Source organism: Aulostomus chinensis, chromosome 4, assembly GCF_037954235.1.
Source record: "Aulostomus chinensis isolate RoL2024-O1b breed Wild chromosome 4, RoL_Achi_v1.0, whole genome shotgun sequence".
Lineage (NCBI taxonomy): Eukaryota > Metazoa > Chordata > Actinopteri > Syngnathiformes > Aulostomidae > Aulostomus > Aulostomus chinensis.
This window is the reverse complement of record NC_141323.1, coordinates 11,126,958-11,151,527: the sequence shown is the minus strand read 5'-3', so window position 1 is coordinate 11,151,527 and position 24,570 is coordinate 11,126,958. Positions and strand designations below refer to the sequence as shown.

Below are 24,570 nucleotides of genomic sequence, written 5' to 3'. Positions count from 1 at the left end.
ATGGACTCTCTCTCTCTCTCTCTCTCTCTCTCTCTCTCTCTCTCTGTCTCGTTCTTCCTGTGGGTCTCTCGTCCTTTGTCTCTCTTGTCTGAGTAACAGAATCCTGCCAGTGAGAGCCGGAGCTGCTGGTCTAATTGGGTTTCGTGTTGCATTCGATGCGCTCTTTAGTCACGACTGACAGAGTTTATGAAAGTGTTGTTTTGGCTCCACACAAAGACCCACATTTGTTTACACGCCAGACATATTTCGTATCGTATGCAGAGTATTCTTTTCCTTAAAAAAACAAAAATAAATCAATGGAATAGAAATTCAGAGGCTCTGCTGAACCCAGAAAAAAAGATAGAGATGCAAGACTTTCTCAGATTCCTCCTGGTGAACTCCATCAGAACGTCTCGCCAGAGGGAGTGCACCTGTTCTGTGTTACGGGACAGAAGAGCACGTGTCAGCAGAAACTGAAGTTGAATGTTAAGAAAACAGAATTGGAATGAAAAATTTGAATTTCATTCAAATCATTTCAGATTCACTCAATTTTCCAACTTGTGATTATTTAATTCAAACGCACTTTTTTTTCCCAAACACATTTTTTTTTAAACTGCCCTTATCGGTTCCAACATAATTTACATTTTTTTTAAACAACAAACCAAAAATATGCGTGAGGGATGAAGAAGCGCTTTCACATGTAGAGAAGAGCATTACGGAGGATTTAGAACCTTTGTGGGAAATACTTGAGCTGGTCGTCCCTCAGACTCCACAGTACAGTCCACCGTGTGTGTGTGTGTGTGTGTGTGTGTGTGTGTGTGTGTGTGTGTGTGTGTGTCATTAGCTGCCACTAGCGAGTGCGTCGTGTCTCTTGTGGAGCCAAACTGTCACAATGCCTGAACAAACAGGGCTGGCAGCAGCTGTCACTCCTGCTCACAGACACAGATGGGAGGTCACTCCCGACCAGAGGCAAGGAGACATCATGGGTGGAGGACGCGTCCGTCCACAGTTTGCACTGCAAAGTAATAGTTGGATTAAAATCAATGACCTGCGGGACACCAGAAGGCTTTAATGAGGCCCAGTGATAAGAGAACAATGGGCTTCACCAGAAACTTTGGCAGAACACTGAGGAGAATATCTGGATTTTTCTACCGTTTTCCAAAAGTGATGAGACGCTCCGGTCGGCTGGAGGTCAGTTTGCTGTGGCGGAGCTCGGGTGAGTCGCCAGCTTGACTTGGCTGCCCAGGGTTTCATTTTCTTGTGCTGAAGGATGCTGGCTGATCTGACAAGTTGTGCGATTTCTTTCCATCTTGTGGGAAATTAAAAAAAAAAACCTTTCTCTTTGCACTGCTGACCAGCAAGAGGGAGGGAAAATATCATGGGGATTTAAAAAGCAGATTTTTGGTTTTTAAAGTGATACTTCCCCCAAAAAGTGTATTTTGTTTTCAAAGTGCTCACAAACCAGGTGGTGAGATGTTTTTTCTCTCCTCCGTTACCTCCGGCCGTGTTAGCTTAAGGGTTGAGTGGCGGTTGGCAGTAGTGCTGAGCGTGACCAGCTGGTGCATTCAGTTGAACCCCTCACTCCTTCACGCCAGGGCCGAAACAGAAGTCAAACGGCTGGATAGAGAAGACCTGGATTATAGCAGATGATGCCAGAAACAAGCTGAATCTATGCAAAAAGAATAGTGACTCATCACTATCCCTCATCTAATAGTGACTCATCACTATCCCTACTAATTTACAGCAAGTGCAGTTTTCTTGACTCCTTCCTTATTGTTTGTGATTTTCAAACAAGTGGGAAGATCATCCTTTTAAATTTTCTTCTTTACTCCTTCAGACGTGTGTGTGTGTGTGTGTCTGTGTGTGTGTGTGAGAGAGAGAGAGAGAGAGATCAGTAAAGTGAATCTTCAACAGATGAGTGTTAACAGAGCTGAAGTCTCATTCCTCCTTCATTTATAAACAGAACCCTAATTAGAAACTTTGTGTCAGAAACTCTTTCACACGCAGGAGAAGAGTGGTAGCCGATTATGGTTTCTGACCTTTGACCTCAGAGCCGGGATCCCACTGACCACACTGAATTTCACAATAAGAGCCCTTCATGGGCTGATTTACAGGCTGCTGTCTGTAGTTTGTGCGGATGCAGAGCAGCTGGAACATTTGACGGTAGCTTCCTTAAATACACAGAACTGTGTTCCTCATGTTGTCCTCACCACAACAAAAGCACTTTTGATTTAGAGGCAAAGACTACAGCTGGAAGACACTGGGAGATTTCATGAGGCCCCAATATCTTTTTTCATACTTAAATTACAGCTCGACTCTGCTACAGTACGTCAGGAGGAATTTCCTATTCATCATGTAATGAATTGACGAATCCCACCATGATAAAATGTTTACAAAATATAAATAATGCATTTCTTCTAGCGAGGAGGTTGAAGAGTTTGCGTGTGTTGGTTTCCTCTTGCTGACTGACTGACTGGGTCGATCGATCGGTGGGGAAATGCTTTTATCCCTGAGACGGCAGAGAGGAAGACGGTGGGGGGGGGGGGGGTGGAAACGTGAGGGACAGAAAAGCAGCAGAAAGATGCCGTTTCTGTTGGCGGTTAAAGTAACTGCATTGAATTCGAACGAGACCTTCACACCACACATGTCCAGTAGATTAACATCGTCGTCCGATTAACGGTGGTTACTGTTGCCAAAACATGAGAAAGTGTCCGTCGGGAAGCCTGGGTTGATGGTTGGTACCAGAATTCATGTAACAGCTGGAGACAAGTACTTGAGCCCAGTTCAAACCCTGCTTATGAGCCTGACAACACCCCAACTGTACGACACGTGGAGCACATTATTTTCTGGCAGTATTTAGCAGTTGTGGTTATTTCACATATTTGTGTGCAACAATACAACAACAAAGAAAATATGTTTAAAATGCCAATCAAATATTTTTTTTGTTTGATCGCAAACAGCCTCATAATGTCAACTACATTGACAGCTGTTTGGCTAGCAGACTTGTCTAAAGGTAAGCTAGCAAGTTAACTTCACGTTAGCTACGATAGCTGCTTGGTTAGTGGACCGGTCAAGTGGTAAGTTAGCAAGTTATTGTCAGCTACATGAACTGTTTGGGTTGTGAACTCATCTAATTGTATGTTAGCAGGTTAACATTACGTTAGCTATATTAGCTGTCTTGGTAGCAGACTTGTTTTATGGTACCGTAAGTTAGCAAGCTATTGATACATCAGCTACATTAGCTGCTTGGGTTGTAGATTTATATGATGATAACTTTGAACATTAAGTTCACATTCGCTAAATTAGCTGTTTGGGTCGTGAACTTATTTATTATTTTAAGTTATCAAGTTAATGTTACGTTAGCTACATAGCTGTCTTGGCAGTAGGCATCATGGTTAGTGAGCGAGTTTACCTTCATCACTTGTAGCTATTAAATTAGAATGAAATGATGTGAAGTACATAAACACGTACTCCAAATCTTGCGTTCAACTCTCATGGTATTGCATCTCGTCACCAAGCCTTGTGAAGATGAGAAGAGCTAGCTTGTTTCTACGGCTACCAAGTAAACAAAAATCCCATATTGCAGTCGTCTGACCAATGAATTTGAGAAAATATTAAGACCCAACGGAGAGCCTTTAAATATCTCTAATAATGTGTGACACGTACGTGGTTAAATTGCTCATTTATCCAGTCCACCTGTTTGGTTTTATTTGTGTTTTGCATCATTATTCAAACATCTTCATCACATGCAAAAAAAACCCAACATGGGTGGATGCAGGGATGTAGAGAGCTGGTTCTGTCTTCCTCTGTGGATCAGGCTCTTTGTCAGGAGGGATCGAGGTGGATGACAGGACGGGTGGATGAATGGAATGAGAGTGCGAGCAGGAAACCGGGTGGACACACTAGTCATAACAAGCTACGTCAGTGAGCGCATAGAAGCAGATAGGAGAGGGTGATTGTAGATGACTGACTCAGCAGTACTGACCCCCTCTCCTCTCCTCTCCTGCCCGTCCGTCCATCACGCCGTGGCCTCCATTTGACTGTCAAATCACCCACTCAGCACAACAACACAGAGGCAGCGAGACCCAGAGAATGGTGGCGACGCAAATCAGCCTCTGGAGTCTGGGAGAGACGCTGAACTAGACTTCATAGAGAGAGAGAGACAGGCTGGATGTGCTGGCGTATGTGATTGACTCCTGGTGGTGCGCGTGTGTGTGCGTGTATGTGCCCAAAGGATGCTGTGATGTGTTGTCTTAGATCTGAGTGAGGATTCGAGAGTGTGTGTGTGTACTTGTGTGTGTGAGGACGATGGGAGATGGGAGCAGCCATGTGCAAACTATCGGATAAAGTTGGGCAGCATATGAAAAAGAGGTCACCAGGTAGGGATCGGACACACACGCACACAAACACACACAGTTTTGTTGATGCCGTGTGTATCAGAGTGTGTCTGTGTGAGCGTTCTCATCATGACTTCCTCGAGCTGTTCCACCTCTGTGTCGTTTTGAAAGTTTTCAAGAGCGTTTTTTTTTTTTTTTTTAAATCTCAAATGCATTTCAAGTTGTGCGTCCAGTGTCAGAGGGTCATGTGATCACTGATGTTCTGCTGTGGGTTTGCAAATTTTGATGAAGTTTGCTGTGAAAAGAAAATATTACAGGGAACAAGTGGCTCAACATGAGACCCTGGATGGTTGAAATAAAAAGGTGTCGGGCTCTACAGATCAAACGTGAGCGTCCATGATCCGGCACAAAACGCAGGAACGGATTCTGATGGGACTCCGTGTCCTGCTTTTCAAAGCGCTACTTCTCTTAGAAAGTGTATTTTGCCTTTCAAGTACTCACAAATACATATCTTTAACTCTCAAGGATTTGTTTTCTCCCTCCTGAATTCGTGCGGTATAATCCTCGTCCAGCCGGTGGGTTCGGCTAGTTGCCAGCTAGCTCAGGCTCATCCTCGACATTTCACCACGTTTGGTGGACTCTAACCACCAGGATGACGCCACAAGACCTGGTGCAAGGGTAACCAGATGATCAGTGTTACTTCATCAGTCGTCAGTGGTTTTCATGTCGAGGCTGATCAGTGTTGTGATTGGCTCTTATTTACGTTTCTGCTAGCATCTACGCTAACCTCCGTCAGAGCTGATCCCAACCACCGCAGCTGTCAGCCACGGTGCAACCAAACACTGGAAGCTAACAGTGCTAGCTGGTATTCATAGAAGTATGTGCCTGTAAAAAAGCTGATATCTTCTTGATGTTTCGTCCCGCTCGGGTCACGATTCGCACGTTAATGTTGCCGTATGCAAAGTCTACCTCGACTGACTGTTGAGCTTATTTGCATTGGTGCCATCGTGACACACACTGGGCTGTGATACGGCGTGTGTTGCCGGCACCTCTCACACATCCTCATGTAAAGCTGTGAGATCTCCTCTTTTCCGGTGTTTGTGTTGTGTTTTAACCGTCAATCAACGTCTGTGCAGGTTGTAAGTACACATGTCACGCCGCCTGTCGAGACCGCGTGTTGCTGGACTGCCATCCTGCAGCGTCGCCCAGCAGCCAGGACCACATCAACAACAACACACCGCTGCACGTAAGTACACACTTGTGTGTGTGTGTGTGTGGTTGTAAAGCAGGGAAGACATTTCAGTTCCTTCCTGAGAAATCCTCTTTGCCCCTTTCAAATTTTCTCACTATAATTAGTTTCAGCTGAAGAAGGTGTTTTTTTGATGGCTTTGTATTTCAAAAAAGTTTTTTGCGTGTAAGTGTGAATTTTTGGCCTTAACTAACGCCCTTTGTAGATTAATCATATCAAAAAAGGGTTCAGAATTATTTTAGACTTTTCATTTCAAGCCCAGTGGTCTCTTTTTTTCCTTTTTCAGAAGGTCTAGAATCCTTATGTTATGATTTTACCACTAGGGGGCGATGCAGTCACACTTACTGGTGACTCTTGTTGCACTTCCTCCTACAACACAGGCAGTGCAGGCAAAATAACTGGAAGCAGTTTTTTTCTGCGCTCTTTCAAAAACAGTGCTGTTTTGAGTCCTGTCACAGATATCAGACCGTCTGGGAAGCGCAGCGCCACACAAACAGCAGGTTCAGTGACTTTAACAATCAAACCAGAGAAGAAGAAAAGCAGAGGTTTCATCACGGATGAGCTCATCCCACGCTTCCCAGGAACAACAGTCTTTAAAAAAAACTTTTAAATGTAGAAATTTAATCACAAATTGAGCAAACAAGTAGGAAGTAGAGTGGCTGTCCAGTAACTGGAGGCTTCCTGGTTGTGAAGGGGAATCTGGTGGAGGATCTGAAATGTTCTGAATTCCAATCAGCTTTGATAAACCACTGGACTTTAGGTTAGAGCACACACACCCCTCATGCATCACTGACCAAAAATGTGTGTGTGTGTGTGTGTGTGTGTGTGTGTGAGATGATGCCCGTATCTGTTTTCTATCACTTACACTGTTAAACTTACTGAAGCACTAAAGAATGAACCAAACCTGCCTCACAATCATGTCTTCACTCTCTCTCTCTCTCTCTCTCTCTCTCTCTCTCTCTCTCTCTCTCTCTCTCTCTCTCACACACACAGATCATCTTCATTCAAAGGTCATAAAAATTTCACTGGTGATGATGACGATTGTATCATTTTGGGTTCATTCTCGCATGATTTTGAGTTTTTAATCCCAAAACAATAACTTACCTTTGGGGAAATGTATTTCTTATTATCTCACGTCTTTCTTCCACCAGCAGAAACTGGCTTCCATACGATTGCTGATTTATTCCACTTAAAATGGAGAACAAAACAGCTTCCAGCAGCGTCACTTGTTTACTTTACCATCGCGTCTCTGATTCACGCTCATGGAAACCAGGGGAAAGCGTTAACTTTACATTTTCTTACCCGTTGGAGTCAGTTCCTCTCTCAAGGCTGCCAATAATGAACCTTCAGTGCCAGTTATTCTGAGCCTAGTTTGAATGCTCACATCATCTTTGGACACTGAATTTTCCACAGAAACACACTCTGGACGACTGCGCTGTTCCAGTGTCACAAACAGATCTGCTCTGAATCAGCTCTGCAACGTCCATTACGCCTCACGGTGCAGCAGAGTTTGAAGCCAGTTGACACGTGTTTGAGATCGTTACGGTGGAGATTCGGGCACGGCGGCGTCACCGGAGGAGGACCGGATGGTTCATCCTCTGATGAGCATGAAGTTTCCTGTCTGGATTCATGTTTAGAGGAAGTTTGCCAGGACAGGGGTGCTGCTGGAGGAAGTCTGTCTAAGTGCCTTTGTTAAGTGCTTGTGCTCGTATCAACGCCACATCGTCTTATTACATTTCACCAACCAGCTTTGAGCCTGAACAAACAAACGTGATTTTTCCAATTTCCAGCAGTTAGCGTCTGGGTTTGCCTCCAGCGGGAGCAGCATCAACTCAGCACTTCTCACACCAGTGTTGATCAGGCACATTTTCGTGCTGAGTCGTGCTGAGTCGGGTTTTTAGCTCCTGTCTGCTGTTTCATAAAAATACATTTCTTTGGTGTGTTTGCAGCTGGATTCAGGGAGGTCAGAGTGTGTGTGGTTGCAGATGTGGGCAGAGGGCTGTATTACGTTTCCCGCAGAAGCGCCGGTTGATCCAGTACGTGCCCGTGTTCACAGCAGTTTTATTATGTAACCTACTAGAAATACTGATTCTGAGTAATGTGTTAATTCTTACAGAATCCCCTGGTAAAAAGAAACCCAGTGTACTCCATACTCTGAGGTTATTGGATTAGCTTGCAGGTACTTGTGCTTGCAGTTTCCAACAGGTGCTGGTCACCGTGGTGGAGGGGGAACTCCATCGCTACAGTCCCATAAAAATATACACACAGACATGACAGGCACCAGACTCCAGATCCCCTAAAACCACAGTTCTGCTGGATCGGAGGCCCTGCAGTGACTCTCATCGATCGCGGGTCACGTATGTTTGTTAACAGCCACAGTGGACGAGGGGTCGGCTGAGTGTAATAGCGGGCCGCTGTGTTGTTGGATGGAAGAGGACGCTAAGAACCTGAACTGAGTCCCCTGAAATAATTTAAGCTTTTAAACGGTTAGTAACAACGTAAAAATGTTGAACGTGACACGACAGCTCAGTTCTTCATGTGCTGGTAAGAACGAATCCGAAGCAGAGCACAAATATCACGTAGCAGGAGAAACGGCGCCAGGTGCCACTTCGCTGCCTGATCAGATGATTATAAATAAGTAATAATAAGGCATCCTATCAATTTAAAGGACTTTGTTTTTTAACCTCACAATAAAGAAAATTGCATCAGTAGTAAGGTGAACCTTAATTTTTAAAAAACCTTTTCTACTTTTAGGCCTGTGCTCTGGGCTTGCGGGCCCCACTGTGGGCAGGTCTGAACTACATAAAAGTACAACATTTTCATTTTTGTTCACCGTTGGCCACTTTTGGAAAGGTCATCCAGTCTCAGGGTAAAAATGCTTCGGGAGGAGTCTTCAAATTTGACCTGAACAGTGTGTTCTGTAAAGGATAACTGAGGTGGTTTCGTGTGTGAAACCAGCAAATGTATTTCAGCGTTGCTCACGCTTGTGAAACTGTCTCCATGGTAATAAAAAGCATCTGGTAAAATGTATTCTCCTTTGGAGAGAGGCGTGTGCGTCTGGGAGATAATCCTGCTCTCATCTGTTCAGCTGGAATATTTCCAGAAATGCTTCGGCGTGAACGCGCCGCTGTGTTTGTGCACAGCTCTCGCGTCTGTCTGCCTGCGGTCGGTGGAGGAGAAGTAGCCCAGACGCAGAAAGTCAGAGATAATGACATGATTTGCAGTCGTGAGACAGTCATGAGAAAGTGATGGACCAGAATTTGTGTGTGTGTGTGTGTGCGTGTGTGAGATCCTACAGCAACATTTCCACTCACCTAAAAAAAAAGTAAGATTTCCATATACAAATGTTCCGATCCTAAATGTTTCCAACAGTTTTCAAAGAAATCTGTAACATTATTGAAGGTAACTGTGTTCAATTGAAGTCATCAGACCTTTACACCCTCCAGTTGCTACAAGCCTCATTTTCTCTGCAGCGTAATGTAATTTCTCATTATTTCCACGTTGTGTCGCATGGCAGTAAACCAGGAGCACGAGTCGCTGAGGTGATATTTTAATGGCAGCTGAGAGTGAGGGTGGTGGGCTCGTTTACTTTGGTCAGACAGTCACCAAGCTAATGTTGCGAGAGCTGTTTCATTTCAATTTAAAGACATTAACACAAAACGTAAACTCAATTCTACCTCGGTGATCATTTGATCAGATTCATCAGCAGCGGTGGTTGTTTGAAGACTACATTACCCACGATGCCCTTCATCACCAAACGTGCCATCTGGTTTAGTCTTGATCAGGAGACCCCTCGTGATAAGAAATGTGTTTTTAATGAGGATTACTTTCCAGGATAATGCAAAAAAAGCTGTCAACTATCAGTACATGTCGAGGAAGTCAGAGCCTTTCCTCCGTCTCAGTGCGCAATCTTTTGATTTCCACTCGTGGGTTTCTTTTCTTTCAACAAGTCGTCTTCCTACGGTGAGAGTCCTGGATCTCCAGGTGAGGGCTTCGACCCGGTACTGATTTGGAGTCAGATTTGAAATGAAAACACAGAATTCTTTAATGCAAATGAAAAAAACAAACAATTGATATGCATTAAAATATTCTTATGAAATATTGGACACTAAAATGGAGTCTCACTGTTTTCTCATGCTTCTGGTGTTTTATTAGAGCGGCTCTGACAGCATTGAATCCATTATGAGGCTGTTAGGCTTTTAATAACCTGGTCAATCAGCAGGGATCTCTGTGGTATGAATGCCTGTGGACAACAACTGACAGGCACACACACATGCACTCACACATGCACTCACACGCACTCACACATGCACCTGTGTCAATTATCCCAATGACAGCCATCCAACAGGCAGGCCAGCTAAAACACTGAGGCTTTACTCTGCTGGCAAGTGCAGGGACACATTAGTCTAACTGTGTGTGTGTGTTTGTTTTGGCCATCAGATGTAGGTCAGGAGATAGTTTGGCTACAGACGGGATGATTGACCTGTCCACACACACACACACACACACACACACACACACACGGGTGTTTGTCATTTGAAGCACAGAAGGTGGAGGAGACCTCTCTTCTCCCACAAACGTTGACTCATGATCATAGGAACTGTCATTCTGAGGCTGGACAACTGCTGGTTTTAGGTTCAGTTGCTATTGTTGCTCCCAACGTGAAGCTGAGGAAAGCTGTGATTGTAATGACCTCCTGACAAGATAATTGTCTCGTTATCTCTGCATGGCGAAGCTCGTTAACTTGTGATAAAAGGTTAACGCATCTTCTTGTTGAAATAGCTTTTGATTTGCAGTGATAAGATTTTAAAAAAAAACTTGTTTGCTTGGTTAGGAAACTTGTTAATGAGTTAATTATCTCAGTATCACAAAATAACCAGATGGTCCACCCCAGGATAACAAGACAAGTCAACTCTTCGTCAGGCGATAACGAGGGTCGTCATGTTGAGATGAGGAGGTCATTAGAAATACATGTGGACATGTACACAAAGTACCTCACACACTCTGTCACAGCCAGTAAATACTACATTATTACACCTTTGAATATTTGCTGTTTTGCTCCGTGAATCACTTAAATCTCCTCTGTACCTTGGCTCTGCTCCATAAGGAGGAGTCAGTAGGATCCTGCACGTTGTCGCTGCACAAAAACCATTGGAGCCTCTACTTTCCTCTTTCAGTAAAGACGTTATCGAAACTCAATCCAATCAGGCTGGGAAGAAGCAAACAATGTGAAGTTTGATGTCAAACTGGGCCATCAAACCTCGTTAGTGTCAGTGAGACAGACCTCAGACTCTTTCTGGTGACGGCTAACATGATGAGCTCTCAATTCAATCAGCTGAATGTGCAGCAGAGCATCGAACTCTTGAACTTGTGTCTGTCCCGCGTGGTACATTAGATCATTTATGAGACTCAGAAACAGCACGTCAGCCATTACAGAACAACAAACCTCTCGTTAGGCTCATTTCATCCCCTGTTACGTCCCCATGAGCCTGATTGTGTGTCATTTCATCCCAAGAATGTCCCTTCGACTACTTCCACGTTCAGAAAACCGAATTTCAGTTCTTCTTTTTCTCGTTACAATTCATTGTCATACGAATGAGGCTCAACCCGAAACAGGCTGGCGATGGATGGAGTTGAAATGAGTTTTACAACCTGGACTTCATGCAAGGTAGAACAATTAAGTTTGCTCAAAGTGGGAAGTCACTTGCTGACCTGACAGGAAGTTGATGCTGCTCCTGTTTTGAGGCGTGTGACTCTAAAGAAGACGCCAACTGCAGTGTCAGGACAGTACGAGCCGCTTCATGGTCTTTTCCTGCCACATGATTGGTCCAGCTCAAGGGAGAGGCAGTAAATGACTGACAGGGAGAAAGAGAGGCTGACCGGTCCACTTCCTGTCTGCTGGGAAAAGCAAACACAGTTGGAGAGAGAGAGCGAAAACAAAGATAGCGAGGGAGGGAAAATAAATATGGAGTCCGGGCGGAGAGGAATGTTCATGTGTTTTCTCTTGGGCTCTAATGGCAACTCATTAACAGCAGCAGGTCAGCGATGGCGATCATTTATCTGAGGCTGCAGCTGCTGACACATTAAAGGCCTCGTGAGCTTTTCAGGAAAACATCCGATGGAAGCCTGATGTCCACTTGCTCACTGATCACCCGGCTGGTGCATTTGAAGAATGAGGTTTTATTCAAAAACACTACTCTCAGATGTGTTGTCCACTTCTGACAGGACGTTTGGCTCCAAGCATCCAACATCCCAGACCGCTGAGGCCCTTTAGCCTGTTAAAATGTTCTCCACAGGCCTGATAAGGTTTCCACTGTTTCTCAAGAAAAAAAATAACAGAATTTGTAATGAAAGTGTCAAAAATGTCAACTTCTCCATATTTTGTATCTCTTTGAATACGAGACCTCTTAGATTTGTGGATCTCGGGCAACGTTATCGTTTTAATTTTGATTTTATAGCCGGCCCAAATGCTATGTCTCATTTCTTGCTGCTAACGTCCAGAAGAGAATCGTGACGCGTAATGTTAATGTCACGGGTCGCGTTCGAACCAGCTAACATTGACTGACATGTCTGCGTAGCTGTACGTACAGAGTTTATTAGCATTTTGATACGCTAATAGCAACAATTTCACATCCTGGTATAGAGTTTAATGTTTATTATAAGAATCTCATGTATGTAGCTAGCATGATCTGTATTTTAGCATAGCATTTTAGCATTCTCTGCACCGGTGCCGCTCAGTTAAAGACAGTGGAGGCTAAATGACTTGAGAGGATTTTTGAAGAGGGCCAAACGTGCTATGGCAAGGAATTCCTCTCACTGGGTGACACCAGGCTGGTGTCTGACAGAACATCTGGCAGGAAAGAAAAGGGTTTGTTGTCAAATATTTTGTGGTAGCAGTTATTCAAAATTAGAAGTAAAATAAAGTTATGATTCGTCCTTAGATCCAACATTTTCGCTGCGATGTCTCCCCCATCTCCTCTTTCAAGCTGTAGGAAGCCGAAGGCTCCAGTTAATGTGTTAAATGACATTTTAGGGAGGAACAAGGAATGTTAATGTGTTTTCCTGCTGTGTGTTTTATGGTTACACATTAACAACTATAGGCGAGGTGAGGCCTGGGGCGGGGGGGCGTGTAACACACACACACACTACAGTACACACACGTTAAGTAAACCCCTGAGGCAAAACATCCAACTGTTGTAAAATGTAAGAAAGCATATTGCAGTGTGGGGAAGTCATTGTTCCTCTCAGCATGACTTTTTCATCTTGTCAGGTAGAATCTGACCTTTGACCTGGAGTGTGTTTGTTGTCTCAAGTCTAAGTTGATGGCTCTTCCTTTTCTCCTTTTGCTTATGCAACGGAGGAGGAGTGTTGAAGTCTGAGTCGTACTGATGTGAAGATGTTTTAAAGCTTGGAGCAACGAGGAGAAAGGTTCAGCCTCACACCTGGTACAACGTACCAGAGTAGCGAGCCTTTCAGAGAAGAAGTTACCACTTCATGCACTTGTTGTCAGTGGGAGGTCAGAGCTGGCACGCTAAAGCTAAATTAATCCTGATTATCTCAACCCAAGATTACAGAATTGGGAAATTAAAGGCTCCCAGATGTTGGAACTGAGATATTTTCAATATTTTCAAAGAAAAGAATAGGAACTCGCTAAAACCCAGCTGACAGGTGCTGACATTCAATGTAGCAAACAAGCTAAAGTCACCAGCATGTTGATGGATGCAGTCGGAGAAGGTAATTCCAACCCAGACGTCATTGTGAAACTACAGCTTTGGGCTCCAGTTTGGGAATGCTGTCTGCCCCCCTGTTGACGCCAGAGCCCCACTGAGCAGTGAGTCACATTAGCCTGTGCTAGCTCCTAATGACGGCTATGCTGCTGGGGTTCAAACTTTGGGCACAGAGTGTTACAGTGATGACATAAGCACACTCAGGCCTGCGGGGGGGGGGGGGGGGGGGGCGTGATTTTTCTATCCACATCATCACTGTTTTACTTCGGCTGCTGCCTCCCGACGCGCTCTTCTGTCATTTTGAAGAGTTTCTAAGGCAAAAATCCTCATTCAAGAGATTTTTTAAAGTATTGTGAACGAGAAGGGAAACTAACCACAGCAGGAAGTAAATGTAAGCCTCCCTCTAGAGATGCTACATCACTTCCTGCTGGACTGCAGAAAAACATCCCAGCAGATTAAACTAAAATGGAACTCATCAAATGTTCCTCCTCTCGCTACCAAACATCCAGCCTTCATCCTGTAAACTAACATCATCACCATCTGCTTATCATGGCTTCTTCCTCTTGGTGTATCTCTCTTAATCTTCCCTCTCCTCCCGTCCTCTAATCAGCTGCCTATTGTGGAAAGGGAAAGGCAAACAGAGGACTACCTGCCAAATATTGAGAGGGAAGTGGGAGGACCAGTCTGGCAGAGAAATCAAGCTGTTTGAGATAAACTGTGTTTGCATAAAGGTGAACGTTGGTTGTGCTGAAAGAAAGAGGCTGACGGAGAGAGAGAGAGAGAGAGAGAGAGAGGCACGCACGCAGGAGGGAGGAGTAATGGAATCAATTTCTGTCTCATAAATCTTTGCATACAAAAAGTTGTGAACATGGATTATGACGAGAAGCAGGCATTACTGAAGGCGCACCCCAAATTTTTTTGTGAAAATCATTTTGGTGTATGAAAAAAGGAAAAAACCTTTTCTGTGATATATTTGTAGATATTACATCAGTGACCTAACACAACCTTTGAGGTGTTAAAAGGGGAGGAGTCAAACCCCTGATGAATTGTGATGTCATTTTGAATCCTGTTCTCCAGGTCAACAAGGTTTACACTTGCATGTTGATACAGATTCAAGAATGTTGAGGGTAAAATGCATAAAAGTCCCTCCGGAACTGCTGAATGTCACACTTTCATTTTGGCTTGAACAACAAAACCTAAGAACCCCACCTCCAGTTCAGTGTAGCAGCTCAAATCCAGAGTCCCTTCAGAAAACGAGCGTTTTAAAAGTTGTTTGCTCGTCATCTTGAGGAGAGACTTGACAAACCATGAGTTCATGATTTGATCCAACGCGCGTCCTAACTTAGTTCCGCCGGCATCATTTAGAGCAACTATATCCCGGAGGACTCGCTCGGACTCCACTCAGACGGCTGGCAAACTCATCTGTGTCTGGTGTTGTCTCCACTGCGCTCACCGTTTCCGTCAGTTTCATCATTTTAACTGCCTCTGGATAATGTTGCTGACACCACTGTGTTCAGTTTTCCACCACAACAGGGTGGCAATATGTCAGGCATGGCGGAGGAAAGAAAATGTCTCTTTAGGGTACAGTAAGTGGAGGTGAATTAGTCTGGAAGATCGTCCAGGTATCGAGATGAAACTCCTGAAGTGTGACAGTGGCACAGAAAAAGGCATCCTAAAGCTGCTGCTGCTGATGTGGAAGTTACTAGAATGCACATAATTCCCATTTTCTAGCATTCAGCAATGTTGTATGAAAGAGCAGTTTTTAATACTGTATTCATCCTCTCTTCTGTGCAGAATCATGCAGAAACAATAGGCAGTAGAGGCCGTAACAGAGAGATTAATTACAGCAGCCAGCCACTACTGAATAACACTGTAATCTTTGTGGATTGTGAAGGATTAACTCCTCGGTCAGATGCAGGTCTGACAGACAAAGCTCCCCCCATCCTGGCTGCCTGTCGCAGAAACGGGACACCGACCGACAGCTTGGAGCCACACTGACAGACGGGGCCCGTTGAGTTGCTTCATTTCTGGCTCCTAACAGGCCCCGACGTGACCTCCGCGGCCGTGTACAGACTGGAGGCTTCAACCAGCCGAGCCCCTGTGAGGTCCCGTCACGTGTGGCGTTTTTTGACGCATTATTTGATTTTTTTTTTTTTTTTTTTTGTGAGTCATATTTTCCGTTTTGGTGCATCCTTTCAGCTTTTCCATCAATTATGTGGGGGACACAGAGTGTTAAATAAAACATATCTTTCTTTTCCCCATTCCAGTGAATCATGGCCAACAGAAATCCCGGCTAATATGCAAATCAGAGCACTTTTCTCTGGATGCTGGCGTATCTTTTTTAATTTTTAGAAATGCCAGCGCCGTGACTGGGTGATAAGGCATTTATGTAGTGTTTTATTGCAAGTTATTGCCACACAAGTGACTTTAAACTTGCAAAAGAAGGAATGAAATGTGAAATATTTGAGTTTTCCCATTGCACATTTGCCATCATTGCAGTTTCATGTCATATCTGATGTGCAGATGCTTTTATTTTGTGTATAATAAAGAGATTGAGCCACAGACAGAAGTTGTAGACGATGTGTCTGCATCAGTTCACTCTTATATCCCTGCAGTTTCTGCCACAACACGGACGAGTGGTTACTCCAGTAATAAAATAACAAGCCGGCTGTGGTTTAAAATGCCTCTTTGAACAGCAGCTATGTGGGAAACTGGATCAGGGAACTGCTCAAACAGCAGACAGCTGAACAAAATCTGACGTACCAGAAGCCCAAACGATCATCCGAGAGCCTGATTGATCGCCAGATCCAGACGCGTAATCAGGCCCGGGGAACGCCATGTCACACGGCGGCTGAAAGGGCAAAAGTTTGTCCTAATTTTGGGGACGACGACAAAGTGTTTGCCCAGTGATTCTCTGTTAAGTTGTCCTGATATCCCAGTAAACCGGCTTCTAGGGAACCAAATCATGTGATTAGAGCGAGCTGGAGGTGGCAGAAGTGTGCCGCTTCCGCTGGTCAGCGTTTCTCAGCAGCACCGTTTTCTGTCCAAACAACGACGTCACGCTGGTGATTTTGGAGTGGCTGGAGAGTGTTTAGTTCTTGAAAACCAGTGTGTGTGAGCAGCCTGAAACAGGTCAACGTTCGCGTGCTCTCGTGTGACTCTTCATCACAAAAATAAAACCCAGTCAAGAGCTGCAGCAAACTGTCACGTCATTTTTCTGCTTAGTTTGTGGGAGGTTCAAAAGAAAAACACAGGCCTGTGTCAGGATGGGATGCGACAGCAGATTCCTGTGTGTGTGTGTGTGTGTGTGTGTGTGTGTGTGTGTGTGTGTGTGCGCGCGCGCGTCCATATCACACAGCAAAGTGTTATTTTTGTTTGCTCTTATCTTGGATCGGTTCCAGGCGGCCAATCTGGGCCTCAGATAGCAGCCGGCCCGGATCAGCCTTCACTGTAAATGACACACATTCAGCATTCATCCAACTTGAACACAAAAACGCACACAATGACCTCACAGTCAGCAAAATAAGATACGCACGTACACGCACACTGACGCGCCTCGCTGACACTGAATGTACAAAGAAAAGTTACACAAAGAGAACAGGAGCGTGATAGTTTGGTACGGAGGCCTGAAGGTGACACTGGTGAATTGATTCCGCTCATTTGTGCGCGTCGTCTTATCGGCTGTATAGAAACAGGCTATACGCTCATATTTTTTTTGTAGAGGTGATTTTTATCTCAAGTGAATTCAGCTGAAGAAGCTAAATAGAGACGGCAAGACGGGTAGAGAGAGAGAGAGAAAACTTGGCAGTGAAAGAAAATCTTATCAAGTCAATAACTCTCCCTGAACTGAATGAAGCCGTTGCCCCGGTGACTCACAGGACAAAGGTTTTTCTTCACCATTCTGCTGCAGCTCCATGTGGGTGCTGGTGTTTCTGAACAGGAGTTTATCTCTTCCTTGTTTGTCTCAGATAGTGAATCCCTCCCTGGACACTTAGAGTCATAAAGGTAGATTCAAATGTGGGTTCTGGCTCATGTAACAGTGGAACTGGAGCGTTGTTGTAGCGGCGTGGCTAACACCTCCTGCTAAGCTAACTCAACCCAACAACATGCACCCAGAACACGAACACATCCCTAAACACGACCTGCCACCGGCGCTCAACGGAGATGTGCAGACACAAGACCAGAGTGGACCTGTGTGGTCCCCAGGTTGGGGTTTTTCCTGGTCCCTGTTGGGGAAAACCGGCTGTCACAGGGAACAACAGGACATAGTCAAGGTGATAAGGTGTGTAAGGAATGTGAAGTTTATCCACAAGCAAGTGACTGGTATTTCATGCACGAGTCGGACACGAGGAAAGCTAAAGCACTCAGCGGGATTGGAGGGCACACTTCTCATTTTACCACTCAAATCTCATCTATTTAAGGTTTGTACCTGGATAAAGGAGGTCTGTAAGTCAGCTAATCTGGACCAACTCCTAGAAAAAAAGAGTTTGAAGAAGATTTTATGAGCGTTTGGGAAGTGATGAGAAAGTCCTGTAAATAACACCATCATACACTGGGGAATGCCAAGAAGAACCATCGCCTGAGGACATAAAACGGGGAAGAAAGAGGGCGCTCAGTGCAACGTGGGGGCTTTGTTCTCCCGTCACACCTCTGAGGACGAGGTTACAGGTGTTGAATATCCAACCAGACCTCCAGGTTGCCTCGGGAGTTGGGAAAGTGATCCGCAAATTGTGTCAAAGCCTTTGTGTGGCGAGTGTTTCACTCACGTAGGAGACGTGACGACGTTCAGATACACGTGGGAGATGTTTCACTCTCAGACGCTGTCATAACGCGTGTGTATTTGTGCTTCTGCTGTGTGTGGAAGCATCCTGTCTCTCTCTCGCCCCAAGGTTCAGTGTGTCATCCTGACAGACAAAACACTGGGTGTCTCGTGATCAAAGAGCCCCGGAATGTTGTCTGATGATCACAGGCAGCCTCAGCGGCGTATCGCATAATCACAGGGAGCGATGATGCAGGCGGGCGGCTGCAGAGTTCAGCCTGCTGATGGTAAACACGCAGGCAGAGGCCCGGGAGCAGCGCAACTGTGACTTCCTGCATCAAAAGCTTCACTTTTGTCACTTTCTTGCGGCTCTAGCCGTCACATTTGTATTTTTGATGGGAAAGGCACTCGTTCTGTCCTGACTTTATTTGTTTAATTCCACTTGACCTCTTACATTGTGTGGGCAGATCCACTCAAAGGGCTGGGAGGGGGGAGTCATGATGGCCGCAAGCCTCTCAGTGACAACCGCTGGACCGTGTAATCCCTACACCGGCTGGTTCAACGTCCTTTGACAGATTACCAGTCTGAGCCGGACCCCTGAGCAAACACTCACCTCGCTGGTTTGTCTCTATTAGGGAGCCAACTTTAACGACGCGCTAATTCTTTTAGTGAGGTCTTCTAAAAAAAATAGGATTTGTTGAACTTCAGCGAGACCTGAAGTGTGTAAATGTGTTGGTCAGGCTCCATGTTGAGTTAAGGGGCGTTGTGAAACCTCCACGTCCCAACAGACACACTCCCTGCTGGTTCTCACGTTAAAGTAGCTTTCAACTCTCACACCCTCCTCCTCCTCCTCCTCACACCACCTTAAAATTAGAAAACAATCCCACACCCACCTGTAGTAAACACACACCCCTCTTCCAGACACACACCTGTGCACATGCACAAACGCTTTAAAGTCTCTCGTCTCTCTCACACTGCGACACAAGGTAACATCATGCCTACTGACACAGTAGCCTGAGGGAAATGGCTAACATTTCTCTCTCTCTCTCTCTCTCTCTCTTGTCCGTAGGTTTTAGAACTATGACACATTCCTTAAAGTTTGACCTTTCACCTTTACCCACCCACACGACTTCTGACCCCCAACAACCCGCCTCAAGACGAAGCTAAAGTTAGCAGGTTGGTTTTTAACCAGGCATCAGACAGTCCTTCCCTGCCAGTGGCTATCTTCGCCATCTGAAAAACCAGACTCTGGATTTGAGATATCAGCTTGAAACTTGAAGCTCGAGGAAGTAAAACAAACCTGCCTCCTCACCAGGTGAGGATCCATGGAGACAAAAGAAAGCTGCCTAAGAAACCAGTAAAGAGGATCCACATCACGGAGCTCACAGGGCGCGCGCCAAAACTGGGTGTCATTAAAAGGTGTAACCTGTTGCTTAGATAGCAGGGTGTGCTAATGTTTGCTATATTAGTGCTGTCAGGTGATTAAAATAATTAATCTAATTAATTACAGGATTTGTAATTAATTATTCCAATTAATCCCAGTTTAATCTCATATCTGCTTAAGGTCCCCAAATAAAGCATTCCAATTCTAGGACATTACATAATTGTCGTGCACGACTGATCAAATTAATACACCAAGAAGAGAAGATTTGAAATCCACATTTTTATTGGTGAGATTGAATAAAACCTCAGTCGGGGCGTCTTGAGGTGGCGGCGCCTCAAACAGGCGCTTTGACCAGCGACGCACGGGTGAAATGACGAGCCACTGCCAAGTGCCGGTCCTTCAATCGGCCAAGTTTAAAATGCTGGTGTCTGGATAAAATTCACATTGAATTGCCACTCAAGTGTGCCATAATTAATCCTGCGGTAATTTGTATAACGTGTTAATTTGCGGTATAATTAATTAATCTAATTAATGCGTTAAAGTGACAGCACTAATATATATATATATGTGTCTGTTTATGTTATATTTTTCTTTTTTTTTACCTAATTAACTTAATTTAACCAAAATTCAACATAAAAGTTGTACCTATTCTTGAAAGGTACTGCAGGACGAGTACCCACAGTATTTGGTGGAGCAAAAAGAGCTTTGTCCGTCTTCCTGGCCTGCTGTCTTCATCAGTCAGGGTGTCAGGGGACCAGGGGTCTGTTAGAGGCCTGATGAATCTTTAACCAGACTGTTAGCAGCTCATACAAACCACAGTATCCCACAGGGCCTGGTCTTCGTTTACTCCCACTCAGGATAAAAAAGTAATCACGTATGTGTGCCAAACCTTTAAGTTACACTGGATTAATGAGATTGTATGTTGGAAGGGTTTGAAGTCATTCTCAGGGAATGAATGCAGCACGTAGCCAGCAAAAATACCTGGAAATGTCCAAATTTGCCCATTTTGTGCTTCTTCCCAGTGAGTGGTAATGTCATTCCTGTCATTTTGTACTCAGCCAACGGTCTTGACATTTAATCTGGCTCATGTTCCCCGTGTGCCTTCATGTTAGCAGTCCCAGTGGCTGTGTGATGGCATGTCAGCTATGTGGCAGCAGGCCACAGCGGCTGGACAGCAGCTTAACAAGCCTCTCCGTGTGTGTGTGTGTGTGTGTGTGTGTGTGTGTGTGTGTGTGTGTGTGTGTGTGTACATGCTCGTCTCAGGCGTGGTTCTGAGTTCTGCTCTGGCCCGGTGAAACGTGTGTGAAAGTAAACTTTATGTTACATAAGACATTGTGAGCAAAGAAGGGAACAATAGAGCAGATTTGTGGGTTGATAAAACAATGAATTAGTGAAGAAGTGATTGATATGAAGGAACTTTCCAAATGTTATTTCATCTTGGCTGGTGAGAGAGGTCACTGAGGTCATGCTGTGTATGTCACACATTAGATTACGTTACTCAGGTCTTATTCTGGAGAAGTTCTGCTCATGTTCTGCCCCCAAATTTAATGGATTCTTGCTTGGCTCCTCCTACTAGGGCTGTAATCTCCCAGTCGACTGGTCGATTTATTAGTCAATACGTTTTGGTTCGACCAAAATGCTGATTGGTTGATTTTTTTGCCACGTTAATTTCATCAGGAGGAAAGTACCAATTGCTAATGGGGGTGTTTTCAAAGCACCCCTGTTTCACAGATAACGATCTATCTTTGAACACCCCCTTGTTTTGCTATTTTGGACTCGCCCGACCCGCTAGAGACAGACAGACTGAAGAGGACTAGAAGGCCAACGTCTGGTGGTTTGATGAATGTCTGTCTAATGTTGACGGTTTCATTTCAAGTCAGTCCTCGTCCACCACGTCAAAGACATCTGCAGCGTGGCAGCATTTCATGAAAGTAGATAAAGGAAAAAAAGTCGAATGCAAAGTTTGCAAACAACAGTTTTCATGTCACAGCTCCGCTACAAACACGGCGTATCACCTAGAAACGGTGAGCTAGCGTGTCCACCTTAGGTTGCCCCGTCAGTTTTGAGTACATGAACATATCAGAATTGATATTTCAATGTTTTAGTCTAATAATTGTTTTGTTTTAATTGTACAAATTCTTACAGTGGACTTGCCTTTTGTGTTTCAGAGTAAAGTTTGAAGTTAAAAGTGTATTTGTGTCTCAGCCGCGATGCTGAGCTCCTGTGTTCAGTCTCGCTCTGTGCGCAGGAGAAATGATAGCGTCGGTCAGTTATTATAACGTGACAGAAACAATTGTCTAAATATTCCTCAACAGGTTTTTGTGCTGATAGTTGACACAGTAGAGTTTTCATTTATGAAATGAGACGATTTTTAGTCGAAATTTGAGGGCTTCAGTCGACCGAGAATTTCTTTGGTTGATTACAGCCCTACCTCCTACGCCGCGCCACCATGCTCTGGGAATTTGAGAATAATCTGCTTGGTCCAATCACCTGTAAAACGTCTTGATGAGACACCAGATTAAATCACCTTATTCCCCTTTCAAGTTAGCTGAAGGCTAAACTGGACATTAGCAGGTTGTTCCGGGAGTCTTGGTGCGTTTGCTCTTTGGGCCGAACAATGTGGGACACTATACATGGAAGTCAAACCTTTTTCTTTCTTTTTTCTTTTTTTTTTTGCACGTGAGTAACCTTCATACCCCGCCTCCCATGCTGGTTCTTTTTATACGTCCGTGATTTTAAACTCACTGGACAGCTTCGTCTGATAGCATCTCTGCTCTCAGCTTGCAGTTTTTGTTGGACAAAAGCAACACAAAAGGAGGCAGATAAGAACCAGAATAGTTTCTGACTGTGTAAAAATAATAAGTGCAAATGCCGCAATTTGTGTATTTTGTGTAGCAGACTGGACAGTTGAGTAGCGCGCAGGGCAGGATGGAGGCCGGCTTATCTGAGGAATGTGTATGCGCCTTGGATGTGTCTTAAAAGACACGCTGGATGGTGGTTTGGCTGCCCTTCATGTGCTGTATTTATTTTCGGTGCCTTCTCTAACGCTGCTGGTTTTAAATTAAAGCTTGTCTGCCTAAAAATCTCCTCGCTAGTCCACAGGTTGTTCCCAGTGCGTGTGTGTGTGGGTTCAGCTTGATTTAGTGCAGATGTACCGTAGATTTCACCCTGCAGCCCAACCTACTTTACAGATGTGTTCTCCTTTTTTCTTTTTTCTTTTTTTGCGCACCTTCATGGGCCGTTACATGAACATATAGAGTTTAAATTTCATGTTGCACTCCAGTAGGGGAAGAAGGTCACGTTAGTTACTGAAAACAGTTGGTATGTAACACTTTCATTTGCGCTTCTGTTCAGTAATTGCTTCCAGTTGTTTGCCTCTGAAGGGGCGATCGAATGCTGAGAACGCTTTACAGCACAGTAAAAGGCAGCAGGCAGTCAGGTTGAGCTCATAATTGCAGCATTTGTTGGGTCATTTAATGCTGTATGACGACAGCGCACAAGCACTGTATGTGCAGACCACCATATTAAACCATATTTGGAACACGTTGCAACAAAAGGCCTCTTGTGTTTTGCCGCAACACAATTAGTTTCAGTGCTGCAAGTCAAAGTATGTTTTGTTGATGTTACTGTGAGTGAAAACAACCACCAGTGACAGATATGAAGCACATCTACTCATGAAACGCTTTGAACTCAGCTCCTCTTCGGGTTAAAGGGGCTATGTGTAAGATCGGCGCAAACACTCAATTCAGGTTCCACACTCCAAACTTTTTGGGGGGTGGGGGGGGGCAGCAAATCACCAAAAGTTTGGGATGTCTGTCCCTATGGTAACACACAAGGTAATGCTAATTTAGGAAACATTCACACTCTAAGGAACGTTCTACAGTTAGCTACCCATTAACTAGCTGGCATAGGCTATTGAATGAAGATGTTCGAGGGGTCTTTGGGTCCCATTCAAACACGTGAAAAAGGTGATGCATGCCAGAGCCTGACTGCCTGTATAGTTGCTCTATTCAGTGGCTCACTCTCTCTTCTTGAGGTACAAAGAGGTATTACAAGACAGGATGGAAGCGAACTGGTTGGCAGATTTACATGTGGCACTTTTTAATCTGGCATTAGCTTTTGAAGATGTGAAATATTACTTTCTGATCGATGTAAGAATTGTTAGCCACTTCATCATTTAAATCAGCGTAGAGAAATCACTGAAATATAAAATAAGAGCATCTTGGAAATGATAAATGATCCTAAAAGCTTAAACTCTAGCTTACATCAGGTCTCAGCAGATGCAGCTCAGATGGGATGAAATCAAAAATCCAAGTTGTTGAAACACAATCGTGCAAAAGGTCAGTTCTGGTTTACTCTGGCTGCGTCTCCGCGCCAAAACCAAACCACACCATCTGATTTGGGTTTTATTCTGAGCCTCACATTGTCCCAGACAAACATTTGCATGACCCCCAAAAATATCTCAGATAAACAGATTTATAGACTGGACGGAGTTATAAATAGAAATAATGCTACACCAACAGTGTGTTGATATTTATGTCTTATGCAGCTGAGTGTAGGATTACTTGCAAGAGATACTTGGACTGAAGAAAATGTACAAAACAATTCTAACTGCAGTGGCCAGAGATTCTCTTCACGTCCGTTTAGTGCATTTTGGGAAAATATTTAACTAAAGGATCACACCAGCTTTTTGGGAAGTTCACTTGTTGTCCATCCTCTCTGGTGCCAGAGAAACAGAAAGATACCCTCCTCTCCTCTGTGCTGCATCAGTGAGCTGAGACCCAACCGCTAGATGGCCGCTAGTTAGCTCAGCACAATAAATGGTAGTGGGTGGGAAGTGTTAGCATACCTCTGTCAAAAAGCATCAAATAGACCTTTTCCCCAAAACAATGTTTGAGTTGTGCATCATTTTAAAACCAGGCGCATAGTCAGAACTAATTTACTAACCTGGTGCAGTGACTTCACACAGCATCTCAAAACTTCACCAAACAAAACATGGCGTTTGTTGACGACGAGAGCAGTGACTGCTGCTGATTATCATTGCCGACTGGTAAGAAAAGATGAGGAGGAATACCTCTGGCCAGACCGACATCCTGAACCTCATCTTTTTAAACCAGAAAACATAGAGGGGGAAA

The 24,570-nt window shown here is 44.5% G+C and overlaps 1 protein-coding gene across 1 annotated transcript in view; it reads left to right on the top strand.

Moving 5' to 3' along the window:
- rassf3 (Ras association domain family member 3) overlaps positions 1 to 24,570 on the top strand; it is a 64,622-nt gene that overhangs the window by 3,453 nt on the left and 36,599 nt on the right. Inside the window, exon 2 of the mRNA XM_086201758.1 lies at positions 5,453 to 5,562. Coding sequence (XP_086057884.1) covers positions 5,453 to 5,562 — 110 coding nt within the window. The remainder of the gene's footprint in view (positions 1 to 5,452; positions 5,563 to 24,570) is intronic.